This window comes from Lepisosteus oculatus, chromosome 3 (genome assembly GCF_040954835.1).
Source record: "Lepisosteus oculatus isolate fLepOcu1 chromosome 3, fLepOcu1.hap2, whole genome shotgun sequence".
NCBI classification, from domain to species: domain Eukaryota; kingdom Metazoa; phylum Chordata; class Actinopteri; order Semionotiformes; family Lepisosteidae; genus Lepisosteus; species Lepisosteus oculatus.
The window spans coordinates 11096486-11113603 of record NC_090698.1 but is presented as its reverse complement, the minus strand read 5'-3'; the positions used below and the strand labels follow the sequence as shown (position 1 = coordinate 11113603).

Genomic DNA, 17118 nt, shown 5'->3' with positions numbered 1-17118 from the left:
AAGTTTTACAGGCATTTATGTACGCTCAAATGCTGAAATCAATGAAAGCAGTAGCGTAGATACTGTACAAACAGAGCTCAACAGTAAGTTCAAAACCGAGCACAGAAAACGTATCTTTTCTCAAAGGGATGAAGCCAGAACAGAATACTAAATCATGTTTTGAATGCCGGCTCCCTTTTATCCTTTATGAAGCATCCTAAATAAGACACATAGACTTACAAGCTGCATGCCATCAATCTTGAGCAATGTAGGCTGTTTATGCTCTAGAAGACATCACCGTGCAGATTAAGAAAATCTATGGCGTCACCAAACACAGTTGTGAATTATGGGCCCTCTGCCCAGTTCTAATTACTCCTCACTGTGAGAGAAGTGCTGCCTCCTCTCTTCTCAACCACACTGCTTTTATCACCGTTGTGGCTGTGTGGCCAGACTATCATTTCTGGGAGAGATAAAAGATTCTGCTTTGTTCTTAGCTACAAAAACAGTGGTATGGATGGCAAAGAGGTGGGAGGAAATTTTACAACCACCTGGTAGAATTTGAGATGTTTGCCCAGCTGTAGGATGGGACAGGTAAACACAGATGATCAAAGGGTATCTTCTGGTGAAATCAGTCTGGTTGATTATAAAAGGAATAAAAAGGCAGGCAGCACAACAGAGAGGAGACAAAGAAGAGAAAGGAAGGGACCAGAAGAAGAAAAACACCACCTCTGGCTTGTGCTGGGTGTCCCTTCCTATAACCTGGGCATTCAGCCTCCAGGAAGGGAGGGGGAGCACTGGGTCGCATGTATTATTTTATTTAGAGTGCAAAGTGTATCTCTTGTTGGCCTTTTAAGGCCTTGTATAGTGTTCCAGGTAAGAGGATAACATTCTGGATCTGTAAAACACAGGCCTCCGACACGCCCTGTTTCATACGTAATGTAACATTTAATGTTGTTTGTTGTGAAACGTGTTGTGTTACATAGTTGCGTGATAGGTAATAAAAACATGTTCCCGCACAGATCTGCCTCAGCCATGTTCCCACACAGATCTGCCTCAGCCATGTTCCCATACAGATCTGCCTCAGCCATGTTCCCACACAGATCTGCCTCACAGATCTGCCTCAGCCATGTTCCCACACAGATCTGCCTCAGCCATGTTCCCACACAGATCTGCCTCACAGATCTGCCTCAGCCATGTTCCCACACAGATCTGCTTCAGCCATTTTTTCTACACAGATCTGCCTCAGCCAGATCTGTGCCAGAGAACAAAGAATTTGCATGCCAGAACTCACAAGCACCAAATTATATCACCTGCGCCTCCTGAAAATATCTATGACACACAGCCTCATTTTAATTATTTTAATTCCCACTCAGTTTTCCTGCCGCCCCCCAGTATGTAACAGTAGAAAAGTATGCCCGAAACACATTTTAAGGTTTTGAGATTGATGCAGGGCTGGCCCAAAATAAACCATTAAACAAAAAATGTAACTCCATATATATATACAGTATGCATAATTTATTAAGGAGTTCAAGTGTGTTGATATAAGGACAGAATGTTGTTTTTTTATCATTTATTTAAACTTTACTTATTGTTTATTTAAATTTTGCCTGCTTCAATCTGTGGATATGTATACCCGATAATCAAAGAGCTTTGAATCAGTGCAACATTTACATAAGTAATCAGTAATAGGAAAAAAACAGCTTGTGGTGACAGAAACAGCTGAGGACCAGTTCTTGGTTTTCCTATTCTCATACTTTTCTGCCTCTGTGCCAACCAAGCCATTTTCCTTCCCAAGTACTACTAGATACATAGGGGTATGCTTTTTTTTAAATACACTTCCTTGTCTCAAAATGGCTTGTGAGGTATTACAGATAGATTCATGTTTCAAAGGCTTATTGTGAAGCTACCCTGGCAGTTTTTAAAAAGCAAATATTTGTAGTAAAGTATACTCTCTGATGCATCTTCATTTTCTCATATGCTTCATAAATATTTATGGAAATCAGTGTGTTGATTCCCTCTCCGTTGCATCTACTTTTAAAAAGAGCTGGAGTGTGAACATTTTTAACATGTTTACAAGCACAGTAAGCCAGTATCATCTTAAAATCAAAAGAATTGTTTTGGTTTTATAAGAAATTGCAAAAACTGGAAAAAAATGGAACTGCTACAACTTTCCTTGAGTTACTATGTACTGTTGTTTAAGTGTTATTCATAACTCAACACAGTCCATTAAGTGATGATTAAATAGGGGCAAAAGTGGACATTTTATAGGAGCAGGACAGCACTGATCAGACTGCATTTTCGTTTTTTTATGTTGCGATAAGCAGTGGACGAGAAATGAACCTCGTCTTCAGTTACTTGGTTATTTTTCTTTGTTTTGTAGAGATTAGAACCTATTCCGAGCAACAACAACCGTACACTCACAGCCGGAAACATCACATTTGTAGATAGAGAGGTTTTTTTCATAAGCAAATTACGACCTGAGCATTTTGTTTCCCCTGAACACCCCTGAATTTCCCGTTAGTCCACCTAGCCCTGGTTCTGGCAGGAATTTCCTTTTCGACTAACAACACTGAAGCACACACACACACACCAGCCTCTTCCCTTAGCCCATACGTCATCGCACAGCCAGAATCGCTGGCGTGTCTCTATTAATAAACACACAGACTGTCCGCAGAGGATAACAAGGAAAGGAAAGCAGCCTCTAGAACTCCATAGCTGTAGGTTACTGAGAATTGGCTATCTATGAATTGGCTTCATTACTCTGTTCTCCTCCCCACTGATAGCTGGTGTGTGTTGAGTGTAGTGGTGCACTGTGGCTGCTGTTGTATCATCCAGGTGGGGCTGCACATTGGTGGTGGTGGAGGGGAGTCCCCATTACCTGTAAAGCGCTTTGAGTGGAGTGTCCAGAAAAGCTATATAAGTGTAAGCAATTATTATTATTATTATTATTATTATTATTATTATTATTATTAGGTGCTTTGGATTTCTTGGTTCTGTCTGGCAATGGGGGGCAGAGAGTCCGTCTGCCCTGCCTGGCGAGATGGTCTCTTACTTCATTTTAAACCACCTCTGTTTGGAATCTATCCATCCATCCATTTTACTGCCCATTGCAGGGCACACACAGGCACAAACACACGCACCCCCACACCCGGGACGATTTTCACAGAAACCCATTGGCCTACCAGCATGTCTTTGGACTGAGGGAGAACATACAAACTCCACACAGACAGCACCCCAGGAATCAAACCCAGGGCCCCAGCACTGCGAGGCAGCAATGCTCACCAGTGCTCCGCCATGCCGCTCCACAGCTAAAGCCCTACTTAGTAACCACCTGTGCGCATGAAATTTCCAGACCCGCGTTCGTTCTAGAAAGGCAGGCTGTTCATAATTTGGCTTCATCTGACTCTGTTTCTCCCTCTCTCTCCCCAGGGTTCTTAAGCACAGGGGACCAGGCTGCCAAGGGGAACTATGGGCTCCTGGATCAGATCCAGGCTCTGCGCTGGCTCAATGAGAACATCGGGCATTTTGGAGGCGACCCAGAAAGAATCACCATTTTCGGGTCTGGAGCTGGAGCTTCCTGTGTCAACCTTCTCATCCTGTCTCACCACTCCGAAGGTAAGGCGGAGAGTGTGGCAGTGGGCACCAGCCAGATGAATGCTGGATAATGGCAAGGAGGTTTGCCAGTCATCAGCTGTTGTGTGGCTTCTGTGTTTACTGTTAGGGAGCACGTTCAATTTCAGAAGGAAAAGTTTATCAGCTGAGAAACCTGCTTACAATTTTGCTATTGGGTAACGTAGACAGTCCAAGACTGAATGTACATGTCTTTTTGTTCCACCTCATTTCTCTTGCTTTTGCATTCAGTGCAGCTGTTTAGATATGGTCTTTTGCATACTGTATGCTAATTTAAGCACATGGGTGATGCCTCTGCATTTGCTTATTTTACATCAGACACATCAGATGCAAGTTTTGCGTCCCTTGTTGTAATTGTGTAATTCTGCTGTCTCCTGAGTGCTGATTTTTCTTACCGTTAAGTGCTTTGAATAACCACTTTTAAGGATGCTCTATAAACCAAAAGTTTATTATTATTATTATTATTATTATTATTATTATTATTATTATTATTATTATTAGATGGCTGCTAATTCAGTGGACAGGCTGTCCTCTATTGTTCAGATGTCACTAGTTGGAGTCGGGGCGCTGTCATCTGTCCTGTTGAGAAGGATTCCCCAGTGGTGCTGTGTACTGCCAGTGTACTGTGGACTGAGCGGGCCTGATTTGCCCAGTGAACAATATCTTCATCTTGGTGGCCGGCAGTGAACTCTGTAATTTCCCAGCCACCCATGGGCTTACAGTGTTCGTACTGAGAGCCTCATTACACCTCCAATCGATGCCAGCGCTCCTGTACTGCCACTGAGGCACTGGGTGAAATGAAACAGTCTAAAAAGTGTTCCTATCAAACACTAGCACGGCACTCTCCAACCTGAGCTGGTATAAGGGCTCTGCCGGTATGCCAGGCTGAGGTACAGTTTAAGATTCGAACTGAGGGTGGGACGTTGGCGCAGTGGTTATTTAGCATAGCTGCCTCCCAGTGCTGGGGCCCTGGGTTCAATTCCGGAACTGGGGTGCTGTCTGCGTGGAGTTTGTATGTTCTCCACATGTTTGCAGGGTTTCCTCTCACATTCCAAATACACACTGGTAAGTTAATTGGCTGTGACTGTGCCCGTGTCTGCCCTGTGATGGACTGGCACCCAGTCCAGTGTGCACCCTGCCTGGTACCCGTTACTTGCCGGGACAGACCCGGATTCCCCCGTGACTCTGAATGGGCTGAAGTGTCTAGAAAAAGGAGGAGTAGTACTCTGGGGGGATGGATGCCACATAGAGGTGGTTTAAATTAACATGGGAGGCCGTGTCAATTTCACACAGAAAGAAAAGGGAGCAGTCTGTAGCTCAGGGTGTCCGTTTCTAACCCCCTTGTCTCGTCTTTCATTGGTCTCTCTCGCTGTCACTGACTTCTCTCTCCACTGCTCCCCTGTATCCATTCTGCTGTCTCTCATCTCATCTGTCAGACTTCCAGCACATCTCTGCACCATGATCACTGTGCACACAAGGTAGGAAGGATTGTTTACCTCTTTTTTTCCCCCGGGAAGTAAAATTGCAGTCATTCTATCCAAAAAGTGTGTTTACTGTACCTCATTTTCCAAAATCCAAGAAACAGATAGCAAACTTAACTTTAGGCTACTTAAACCTTCTATATACTCTCACCCTAAGTATATTCAAACTGAAATTCCTTGCCATGACTCTCTAACCAGATACGATGTACACTTTATTATTTTATTATATAAACAATATAGTTGTGTGTGAGTAACCAGTATTATTAGAAAGATGGGGTATTGTATTGGTCAAATTGTTAAAAAAACAAAACTATCTCAAGAATGTAGAAACAGTTATTCTGTGTAATTATTGTTTGAATTGTCAAAACCCCCTACGACACAAAGAGACCTGTCCTGTAGGCATTCAGAATAATTGTTTTTAGTTCCAGTACAATGTTATCGTCTTCATGAATGATCTCCCTTCAGATGGACAGAACTAGAAAGTAGCGCCCTCTTAAGATCATCTCCACACAAGTGGTACAAATATTTCACTTTGGTATTTAACTAATTCATTGTATTTCTGAAGCGCTCTTCTTTTCAATGAGTCCCAGAGTGCTTCACAAATAGAAGGAATCACACTTCAACCACTAATGAAGAAGAGGGCGCACCTTAAGGGAAGCCAGATTGCCCAAGCCAAGAGTAGACTTTATTCCTGTGAGCCAGGCAAATGTCCAACAGCACCTACAGCACAGTGTCCCCCAAAGGTGCTGGTTGGACATTCTGGTTCAGAGGGGAGAGTGCCACCTGCTGGTCCTGAACAACCTTACATCAACAACCTGGTTTTCCTTGAAGGTCTTCCGTCCTCTCCCATTGCTTAGCTCATAGAAGTTGATGAAGTCTACATTTACATGAGGCTCCAGTGCAGCAGCCAGGCAATATCAGTCCGGCATTCACTTCATAGGCTGTTTGAAGAAAAAGGATATGGAAATAGAAATATGACCCCTGCGATGGACTGTGGCCCCGCCTTGCCCCTATTGCTCCTGCTCTCCCACAGCCCTGAACTGGAAGCAGCCGTTGGAAAATGAACACGACCCATTTCTTGCAATGCAGGTTCGCATTCCAGGATAATTACACTTGAACCACACCTGCTCGGTATTCATATTCTTCCCCACGAAGAGTGCAAAGAACTCTATTCATGCAAAAGACAAATAATTACAGAAAGCTATTTGACGCTTCTCATGAAGTCCCGGCTCTGTTTTCTTGTGTCACATAAGCCCAGTACAGGAAAAGGGAACAAGTGATATGCATCGGAGAGGGAACCTCAGACTGTAACAAACCTCTGCAGATCCGCCTGTATTACAAAAGATTGCTGTGTGATGTACAGTCTGAAATATCTTCCTAGTGCCACACTGCTGACCGGCATAACAGATTAAATGACAGAGCCAGTCTGCGAGCCTGGCAGTGTCGGCAACTGTTCATACCTGTGTACAGAGCTGCAGTGAGGATTTGCGTTGCTAATGTATGACGCCATCCAGGCTGGCACGGCTCTCCCGCTTGACTGACAGGGGAGGCAGACCTGAGGCCTGCAGGGGAATGAAATATGGATGGATCTGCCCCCTGCCTATCGCTGGTTTCAAATGAGAAGAAAAAAGCAAGGGGCGAAGGTTGACGGCGTTTGAGGACTCCTAATTGATTTCAAAGGGAAAGAGCTTGAGAGGCTATTAATTATTCACCAGGGTATATATAAGGGCAAAATGAAAGATATTTTGTGTTTTTCATATAGCATGTCATATGTGCCTATATTGTATTATGAAGAAAGGGACTTTTGGAAATATCCATCTATAAGTGCAGCTTACATTTCCTTACATATCCAGAATGTGTGCAGTGCATGGTCCTTATGTTGCTGGTCCGAGCCTGTGTTGCTGGCTGAGCGACCACCCTCCCAAATTGAGGCACTACACTGCCAGCATAAGGTGGGCATTCATCAGCCAGCCAGAGGGTTCTTATCTAATGGAAAACCAGAGGTACACCAGTCATCTTCAGTAATGTCAATGGATGACACACCACTGCTCCGACTGGCACACACTCTTGCAGACTGGGGAGTCCAGACTGTGTCAAACAGACAGGCGGGTAGCAGGAGAGTGTGTCTCCGGGTCTTCATTCTGCCTGCTGGAAAGCTGAGTCTTACACAATTAAAAATTCCAGTTTGAAAATAGTGAGAAGTAAGCAAAGCCATACACTGTACATTTGGAATAGTATCTGCTGCCATTATGTTTATGTAGTCTTTATAATACGTGGCCTTCATTTAGAAGGGAAATTAATTTTTAAAAGCGTCATTCAAAATGAATGAATTTTATACTTTTTTGAGCAATTTATACATCATTGAGAAATTGACTTTCTCACATTTTCTAATTAAATTGAACTCCACAGTTATTCTCTGATCGGTCCTCACTTCACGCAAGCACACTGGGACCTGCTGGAGTTTGTGCCACCCAGAAGTGGCCTGTTGCATTAATACCGCCAGTGTCTTCAAGATTTTCAATATCTGAATCAAGGTCACTCGGTTGAAGACTGAAGACATTCAAGACTACCAATGAATCTGGTTACTTATCTTTGTCTTAAGAGCTTTAAGAACCAAGTATGTGCACATTATCCTAAATGTGGTCTGACCATTGTGCGGTATATTTTTAGCCTCATGTTGATCTAAATTGTACACATTTCGCTGCAGTATACAGTATATGCTATAATTAGCATGTTTTGTGCTGCTTCTCTGTATTGTCTGCTGTGGGACAATGATGATCCACCATGGGCACCAAGATACACGTCATTGTCCTCTGCGGGTTCACCGCCACCCAGCTGGTTTTTATAATGTACATCTTTTCTGCCTGCACATGAGTCTTTGGACTCAGTGCCCACATTGAATTTCATTAGATATGTGCCTGCACTGTCCTGCATGCTCAATCTTCCTGAGTTTCCTTTGCCGCTACCAAAGACGTGCAGCTCTTCTCATTTTCCTGTCATCCTTGTTTCACATCACTAGATTGAGTCACCTTCTGCTGGGCTCCTGAGCTCCTGGGATCCTGAGCCATAACTCACTTCCCCCCCACCCTGGTTCCCTCTGCGGAGTGCTCCCTTCTGTCCCGGGGGAACTGCAGTCTCACATGTCATCACACGGTTTATGTGAAGTCAACAATCAGGTCCCCTCTCCTCCCCCCCCCCCCCACAGACAGCACAAACGATGAACCCCCTTCCCCCCTCATTCGTTAGTGCTGCGTTCGTGCCAGTTTCTGCAGTTGAAAATAGCGTTTATGCTGCTTTTGTGTCCAAGATATAGTGCCTTGATTTTTGGGGGTATTGACGTCAGTCAGCCTCCCTACAACGTCGTAGGGGAACTGGACCAGTCTCATTTTTCAGTGATGCGTTTGTGCCCAGCTGCTTTCATTCCTGATATACAAACATCTGCAACTCCTCTGATTAGGGTATGATATTGGTGACTCGTTTAATTTTCCTGTTATCACAAAACCACCGAAGATACCGGGATTTATCAAAATCAACTGCCGATCCCAAACAGAAACATGATTGCAGGCATTGTTATCGTCGCACCTGTAAAAGAGCGCTTGAACTTAACAGACAGGGTTACAGACGGTCAGAAGTCGCCGTACACGGTCAGTGATCAACCGAAAAAGTTATATCTCGGGAACAAAAGCAGCTGGGAACGGCACAAGCTGGCACAAACGCATCACTAACGAATGAGACCGGTTTGGTTTCCCCAGGTCATTGTATGGGGGCTGAGTGTCGTTACGACCCCGAAAAAAACAAGGCATTGTATCTCAAAAACGAAAGTAGCACAGACACTACTTTCAACGGCACAAACGCAGGACTAACGAATGAGGTGTGTTTCATCGTTTGTGCTGTTTGTAGGGGGGCAACTTCACGGAGTAGCACTTTATTTGAGAGACGAGTTTCACCCACACTGTACACACTCTGCATTTAATGGATGTCAGTGGATCACTAAAACGCAGGTTGTGTAGTGTGGGGGACTGAGCTTTTCTTAATTTGAGACTTCAACTTTAAATTGTAGAATTCAGTACCGCTGTCTGGGCTCCTGAGGCGTTGAATATTTTTTTAAAAAATTGGCTAAGATCTTCGTTTTCCACTTTGTCTTAAATGCTGAATATTTCCAGTGTGTTTTTCCTTGTGTGTCTGTTGTAAGGATGTGATGTTCGGAGCTTTGGGGTTCTGTGTGTAGGTCACGTGGGGAAGGGAGTCGTGAATGAAGCCTAACCACGTCGGGGCTGCTGGGGGTGACGGAGCTCTGGGCCTTCAGTAATATTTTATGGCCCCTGATGTCTTTCTCCTCCTCGTGCCCGCAGGTCTGTTCCAGAGGGCCATCGCTCAGAGCGGCTCGGCCATCTCCAGCTGGTCTGTCAACTACCAGCCGCTGAAGTACACCAACATCCTGGCCCGCAAGGTGGGCTGCAGCCAGGCGGCCGCCTCCACCACCGAAGTGGTCGAGTGCCTGCGGCGCAAGAGCTTCCGCGAGCTGGTGGACCAGGACATCCAGCCGGCACGCTACCACATCGCCTTCGGGCCGGTGGTGGACGGGGACGTGGTCCCGGATGACCCGGAGATCCTGATGCAGCAGGTCAGCGGAGGTGCCCTACGAGGGCGGCCCCAGCTCCGGCAGGGCAGATGGCGGCGGGCCAGGAATCGAACCCAGGAGCCCAGGGCAGGGCTCAGCATCGCTGCTGGGTTCAATTCCGGACCTGGGGTGCCCTCTGCGTGGGTTCTCCCTGGGTTCGTATGGGTTGCCTCCCACAGCCCCAAAGACATGCTGGCGGTTTAACTGGCCTCTGGGAAAACCGGCGCTAGGATGAGTGTGCGTGTCCATCTGCCCCGTGATGGACCAGCGGCCCATCCAGGGCTGTACCCCGCCCTGCGCCCGCTGCGTGCCGGGATAGGCTCCGGCTCTCCCAAAACCCTTCATTCATGAAGCGGTTAGAAAATGGATGGATTTGTAATTTAGCAAAATGGAACAACACCGAAAGCTGGTAAATACATCTGCCTGCCACTCCAGTATATACTGCGTGAGGCTTCTGGATCCATGGTGCCAAGGCTGGACAGTGTCGGCCTGGAGAGCTGCAGCAGAAGCAATTATACCCTTATTACATGGGGCCTCTGCCTTAGCTGTCGAACTCTTCCCGGGTACGAACACTCGGAGACAGAGTGGGGATGGTGCTGTAGCCTGTCCTGACATAATAACAACGTGTTTACTGAAAAAAAAGAAATGTTGCTGATCGGTAATGATCTGGGGGAGCCTGCCTGTGAAGGTTTTTTAAGGAGATGAAATTAGTACACCACATGCACACATTGACCTGTGGGAAACACAGATTCAGTGTCCTTTGAGATGAGGTGTTAATGGAGAATTACTTCATCTTGGTCATTTCCACAGGGTTTTTTTTTTTGGGTAGTTTGAATTTCATAGGTTCGCTAATGATATGTTGAACAGCAGCCTTGCTCTCTCCTTCAGTGAAGGTTGAAGACAATGTTGAAAAAAAAAACAGTGTTACTTTAATAAGGAATGCTGCTCTAGACAGAGAGCAGTGTTCGTGAAACGTGTGGTGAAGTCGAACAGCATGCTTTTGAACTCACTGAAACTGAGGAAACCGTTTAAAAGCCCTCTTTTTGAGGAGCACCTGGTTATTTTTCAAAACTGTTTAAAAAAAACTGTTTTGAAACTTTGGCACTTGGAAGAGCAAACGGGTCCTTGGTGATCAGCATTACTGTTCTGACGCTCTGTGCCTTTTGCCGTGTGTTTTCGACAGGGGGAGTTCTTGAACTATGACATTCTGATCGGGGTCAACCAGGGAGAAGGCCTGAAGTTCGTGGACGACGGGGGCTCGGAGAACGAGGATGGCATCTCGGCTGCAGCCTTTGACTACACCATCTCGAACTTTGTGGACAACCTCTACGGCTACCCTGAAGGCAAGCCGCAACAGAGCACTGTCACTGTGCAATCTCTTTTCAGATCACAGCTTTACATGGCACCCCGTTTGCCAGTAAACAAGCATCTACTCGTGGAATGAGTTTCGGTCCACCGTGTTGAAACAAAAGCGCTCGGTATGGTTTCATCTGCCAGCTGTCAGTCTCTCTGAGCCGACCAAAATAACTAAGCTCTTATGATCAAACACGGGGCTCTGCTTTCTGCTCATGTTGTTATCGGAGAATCTGAACATCTTAACCAGAACTGAAGTAGCACCCTTCGGGCTCGTGAGGGAGCTGGGATCTATCCCGGCAACCAACGGGCACGAGGGAGGGTACAATCGTTTTAGGGGACGCCAGCCTGCCTGTCACAGGCCTGACACACAGATACAAGCAAAGACACACACACCCTCATGCCTAAGGCCAGTTTTCCCAGAAGTCAGTTAAAACGCCAGTGTGTTTTTAGCTCACGGGGGGAAACTCGCGTGAACACGGGGAGAACATACAAACTCCCCACAGACAGCACCCCAGGTCTGGAATTGAACCCGGGGCCCCAGTGCTGTGAGACACTCTGCCACCACCCCCGCCCTGTTCCTAGACTTATTTAGCTGAAACTGCATTAGAGAGTTCAAGATTAAAATCTGTTAAAGCGCTGGTGTTCGGCAGTAACTGGAAAAAGCAATGCAAGGCATAGACACTGCAATACACTAGTTATTCATGTAGACTATACAGCAGGTGATGCAGTCAAGGAAGGATGAAAGTTGTTTACAAATTGTCTTCACAACCTTGTACATGGACCGTGGATGCCATGATGTGTAATTCTTTCATACAGTACCCGGTATAGATTCAATACACAGACTTGAACTTAAACCCAGCAGATAGGGACCAGTGTAGAATAAGTCTTTAGAAAGGAGGCGTGGGTGAGATAGCAGGAGGGATGTCTGATTATATCTCACAATCACAGATCCTTTCCCTCTGCAACTCAACTGCGTGTCCTGCGTGTCTGTACTGTAAATCCACACCGCCTCCCGGAAAGAGCTGATTTGCCTGTTTTCTCAGGCAAGGACATCCTGCGGGAGACCATCAAGTTCATGTACACCGACTGGGCCGACCGCGACAACGGCGAGATGCGGCGCAAGACCCTGCTGGCGCTCTTCACCGACCACCAGTGGGTGGCCCCGGCGGTGGCCACCGCCAAGCTGCACGCCGAGTTCCAGTCGCCCGTCTACTTCTACACCTTCTACCACCACTGCCAGACGGAGTCGCGGCCCGAGTGGGCCGACGCCGCCCACGGCGACGAGATCCCGTACGTCTTCGGCATCCCCATGATCGGGGCCACCGACCTCTTCCCCTGCAACTTCTCCAAGAACGACGTCATGCTCAGCGCCGTGGTCATGACCTACTGGACCAACTTCGCCAAGACTGGGTAAGAGGCCAGAGAAGCGCCGGCGGACCCGGGCTCTTTCCAGCCGTGAATTGACGGGAATTCAGCTCCTCTCATTTTCCTCTCATCCTCGTTTCACATCACTAGATTGAGTCACCTCCTGCTGGGCTCCTGAGCTCCTGGGATCCTGAGCCATAACTTGTAGGGAGACTGACTGACGTCAAGACCCCCAAAAATAAAAAAATCAAGGCTCTATATCTCAGAAACAAAAGCAGCACAAATGCTATTTTTAATGGCACAAACTGGCATGAACGCAGCACTAACGAATGAGGGGGGAGGGGGGTTCATCGTGTGTGCTGTCTGTATGGGAGGAGGGGGCAACCTCACGGAGCTGTTTGTTGACATCACATAAACCATGTGATGACATGTAAGACTGCAGTTCCCCTGGGACAGAAGGGAGCACTGCGCAGAGGGAACCAGGGTGGTGGGGAAGCAAGTTATGGCTCAGGATCCCAGGAGCTCAGGAGCCCAGCAGGAGGTGACACAATCTAGTGATGTGAAACGAGGATGACAGGAAAATGAGAAGAGCTGCATTCCCGTCAATTCATGGTTCCCACGCAGCTGGAAAGAGCCCGAGTCTGGCATTGACAGGAATGTTATCCGTCCATCCGTTTTCTAACCACCTTATCCAGTTCAGGGTAGCAGGGGATAGCCAGAGTCAGTCCTGGGAAGCAATGGGCACAAGGCGGGGTACACCATCCCTAGAATGGACGCCCGTCCATCACAGATCACACAAAGACACACTCGCACCCGGGCCGGTGTTCCCAGCGCTGTGAGGCCGCAATGCTCACTACTGCGCCACAGTGCTCTCTTCTACTTAAAGACTGTACATTTCAGTGAAAAACAAAATAGATCATTTATCCTTGTATTCATTTTGTTTATGTTTGCATAATTGCAGACAGGTTTTCTAATCGACATTATAAATTACTTGTATATCAGATATAACAACATTTTGTTGGTATTTGTGTTTTTAAAGGATATTATTAGTTTTATGAAATTCAGGTGCAATATGATAAGATCACTTTATTGGCCAAATACAATTTCTTGTATTAGGAATTTGTCTTTTCGCATACCCCAACTTGCTCTCCATGAGACACACACACAGGGAGAGAAGCTTGGGGTCAGAGTGTGGGGCAGCCATTTATACAGCACCCCTGGAGCAGTTGGGGTTAGGGGCCTTGCTCAGGAGCCCAACAGAGTAGGATTCCTCTGCCGGCTGCAGGATACGAACCGGCAACTTTCCAGCCACAGGCGCAGATCCTTAGCCACAGAGCCACCACACTGCCCTGCTCTGCCCTGCCCCTAAAAAGAATTAACTCTTACTTTATCTAACTTGGTGATGCAATTAGGCATATTTTGTATAGAGGAGGTAAAATAGAGTACAGTTTGAATTTGTCAGAACCTACCATATGTTGACCCTTCATGGGATATAGTAGCTATAGGTATTGGATGGATAATCTCCCGTAATTGTGTTGACAGTTCAGGAGTTATTTCTTGTAAGGGAATTAGTTTCTTATCTTTTTTAAGCTGAACTCCAATTTTTCAACGGGGAGCAAGCATTAAAGAATAATTGCTCCTGGTGTCTTGATAATATGAAAGTTTGTTCCTTTTGATTTGATAGAGAAAAAAAAAGCTCTCTACGGGCTCAACTATAAGCAGTTCCAAGCGAGTGAAACCTGAACTTTGGTTGATTTACTGAAGCAATAAATCTTTCTGATCCGTTTGGCAATTGCTGCGGTTGTGTTACAGTTTGCAGCCGCTGCAATTACCAGGCAGATCAGAAAAATGTCTAGGTCTGGTCCTGTATCTCAGTCTCTCAGCAGTTTGCTCTCGCTTTGTGTTTCGTGCGCGGCGGTGCGCGTTTTTCCCCGATGTTCTTCACAGGAAACCCCTATCGTTCCCCCATCCGAACGGCCGCTGCTTTTTCCTCTCTTCCCAGGGACCCCAACCTGCCGGTTCCCCAGGACACCAAGTTTATCCACACCAAGCCGAACCGCTTCGAGGAGGTCATCTGGACCAAGTTCAACTCCAAGGACAAGCACTACCTGCACATCGGGCTCAAGCCCCGCGTGCGGGACAACTACCGCGCCAACAAGGTGGCGTTCTGGCTGGAGCTGGTGCCGCACCTGCACAGCCTGCACGAGGAGCTCTTCCCCCCCACCACGCCCCGCCTGCCCCCCGGCACCTCGCGCCCGCCCTGGACCCGGACGCGCCCCGGCACCACGCGCCACCCCTACCCCACCCTGCCCCCCGACGACGAGGACGGAGCCGAGCGGCCCCGCTACTCCCCCTTCCCGGGGGACACCCGCGACTACTCCACCGAGCTGAGCGTGACGGTGGCGGTGGGGGCCTCCCTCCTCTTCCTCAACATCCTGGCCTTCGCCGCCCTCTACTACAAGCGGGACAAGCGGCACGAGCTGCGGCGCCGCCTGAGCCCGCAGAGGAGCCCCGCCAACGACCTGGCGCACAGCCAGGAGGAGGAGATCATGTCGCTGCAGATGAAGCACTCGGAGCACGACACCCACGACATGGAGCCCCTGCGGCCCCACGAAATCCTCCGCCCGGCCTGCCCTCCGGATTACACCCTGGCCCTGCGGAGGGCGCCCGATGACGTGCCCCTAATGACGCCCAACACCATCACCATGATCCCCAGCACCATCACTGGCATGCAGCCCCTCCATGCCTTCAACACGTTCCCGGCCACCGGCCACAACAACACTCTTCCTCACCCCCACTCCACAACCCGGGTATAGCCGTGCCCCCCCGGCCCCGCCCCTTCGGAAGGACCACCCCCCTCCCCCTTGGTGCTCCGCAGAGGTGTACGGTACACGACGGATTGGGTTGTTTTGGGGAAGCATCCAGCCCCTGGATGTTGGTTGCTGTTTTTTTCTTTCGGAGAAATTCCGGGAGCTCCAGTGGTCTGTTGTGCTGACGGATTTGCCAAACTCCAGCAAAGCCTGATGGAGGAATAAAGCTGTATTTTCCGTTGTAGCAGATCTCCCCAGCACCCCTGTTCTCCTCTGTTCTCCTGTCGCTCTGGAATTCGTCTTACCTACTCTAGTTTCCGAATTTTCTAGATCTCATTTCTGATGTGTCGTCATCATCCTCTCTCTTCCTCTACGTGCTCCAATCTCCCGATCTCCTCTGTCTTGTCACCCCTCTCTCGTCACCTGTTCCTTTTCCTAATTTGCTTCAAACTCCCTCTTGCTCTTATCTTTGGCTTTTTTCTCAGTTCAGTACATTTCCCTTCGCCCGTCCACTCTCCTCCTGCTTCTTGTTCATAGCTCCTGGTTTTGCTTTTCATCCTCTCCCATCTCTCCTCTCTCCCTCTCCATGAGATCTTATTTCTAGCTCTTGGAAATCGTTTTCAAGAATGCAAGAAATAAACAGGGGAGAAAATAAAATCCTAACTCTAATTCTACCAGCATTCTTGGTGCCAAGGACTGTGGTTTCAGCCTGCCTCTTCAGGAAAAACACAAGACTGTGAGGAAAGCTACAAAGGAAATATCAAAAGTGCCAAACTTAATTTCTTCTTCTGATTTTATTTTCTTTACTTTGCTAATGTTTGTTTTGGGGAGGGGGGGAGAGGGAATGCTAAAATAAGTGTATAAATGGTTTGCTCTGTGGAATCTATGCATGACAATTTTTAAACAAGATGAGAAAGTGAATTTGAGATTCCAGCTTTTATTGAGGGGAGGAGAGATTGGGGGACAGGCCCATGGCACTTCACAAGACCTAAACTTGACTCGCAGAGGGAATCTGTTTTTCTGTAGATATTTACAAAACAACCCCCTCCCCCAACAATCTTCTGCATTCTTAATTTCCTCCTTCTGTCGCAGAACAGTCCCCTACCCGATGTTTCAATGGAGAGCTGAGCAGGACACTTTTCTCCATATTTTTCTAAACTCTGGAAGACAGCTTTGCTGCCACCTCGTCTGTTGCGCCACACAAATGTCAAGAGATACAAAGACCAAACGTTTCCTGATTTATGCCTGTAGCGTAGATGGCTAACTGCATTTTCTTATTTTGCGTGATTCTTTGGAAATTATGTGGTTGTTCCTAATATTTCTTTTTGGTTTTGTTGGGTTGATTTTCTGCCATAATCCTAGACGTTTACAGTATTATGCTTCTTGCATCAGATGGATGGCTGACTAGACAGGTGATTGAGCTCACGATGGCCATGGAAAGTATGTTTTTAATGTCTTCTCTCAATGCTAAGGTTGCTCTTTTTTGACCGAATTCAAATTACTATGGGAACATACAATATGACTTGCCCACTAATGAGGTGCACTTCAAATAGGCTCATTTAAACACCAAAAATGTTACGCAGTGATTAAATAGTCTCTTTGTCGTTGCATTGTGCGTCTTTTTTTTTCCTTCACTTTTTCTGCGCTATAAATACCGTTGTTTTTTAAGAGCTGTAGTTCCCCAAAGAATATTTTTAAATGTTTTTCCTATCAGGTAGACAAGAGACACCATTATTTTAACTAGAACTGTGGTCTGTAACCCTAGAGCCCTTGAGGTTTTGCTGTTTTCTTCACTGTGTGACTAGGGATCATCCTGTCATGGTATCCCTGTCAGCTGAAAGCTCTGTGAGACCAGCCCTGTAGTCCCTGAATTAGG

At 47.1% G+C, this 17118-nt stretch overlaps 1 protein-coding gene across 3 annotated transcripts in view; it reads left to right on the top strand.

Moving 5' to 3' along the window:
* nlgn2a (neuroligin 2a) overlaps positions 1-16852 on the top strand; it is a 229268-nt gene extending 212416 nt beyond the window's left edge. For all 3 annotated transcript variants that reach the window (XM_069186811.1, XM_006627356.3, XM_015340569.2), the window contains 5 exons: positions 3409-3594; positions 9443-9714; positions 10895-11054; positions 12111-12477; positions 14435-16852. In XM_069186811.1, the coding sequence (XP_069042912.1) occupies positions 3409-3594; positions 9443-9714; positions 10895-11054; positions 12111-12477; positions 14435-15248 (1799 nt within the window). In that variant the 3' untranslated portion in view covers positions 15249-16852. The remainder of the gene's footprint in view (positions 1-3408; positions 3595-9442; positions 9715-10894; positions 11055-12110; positions 12478-14434) is intronic.
* The last annotated feature ends 266 nt before the right edge of the window (positions 16853-17118 follow it).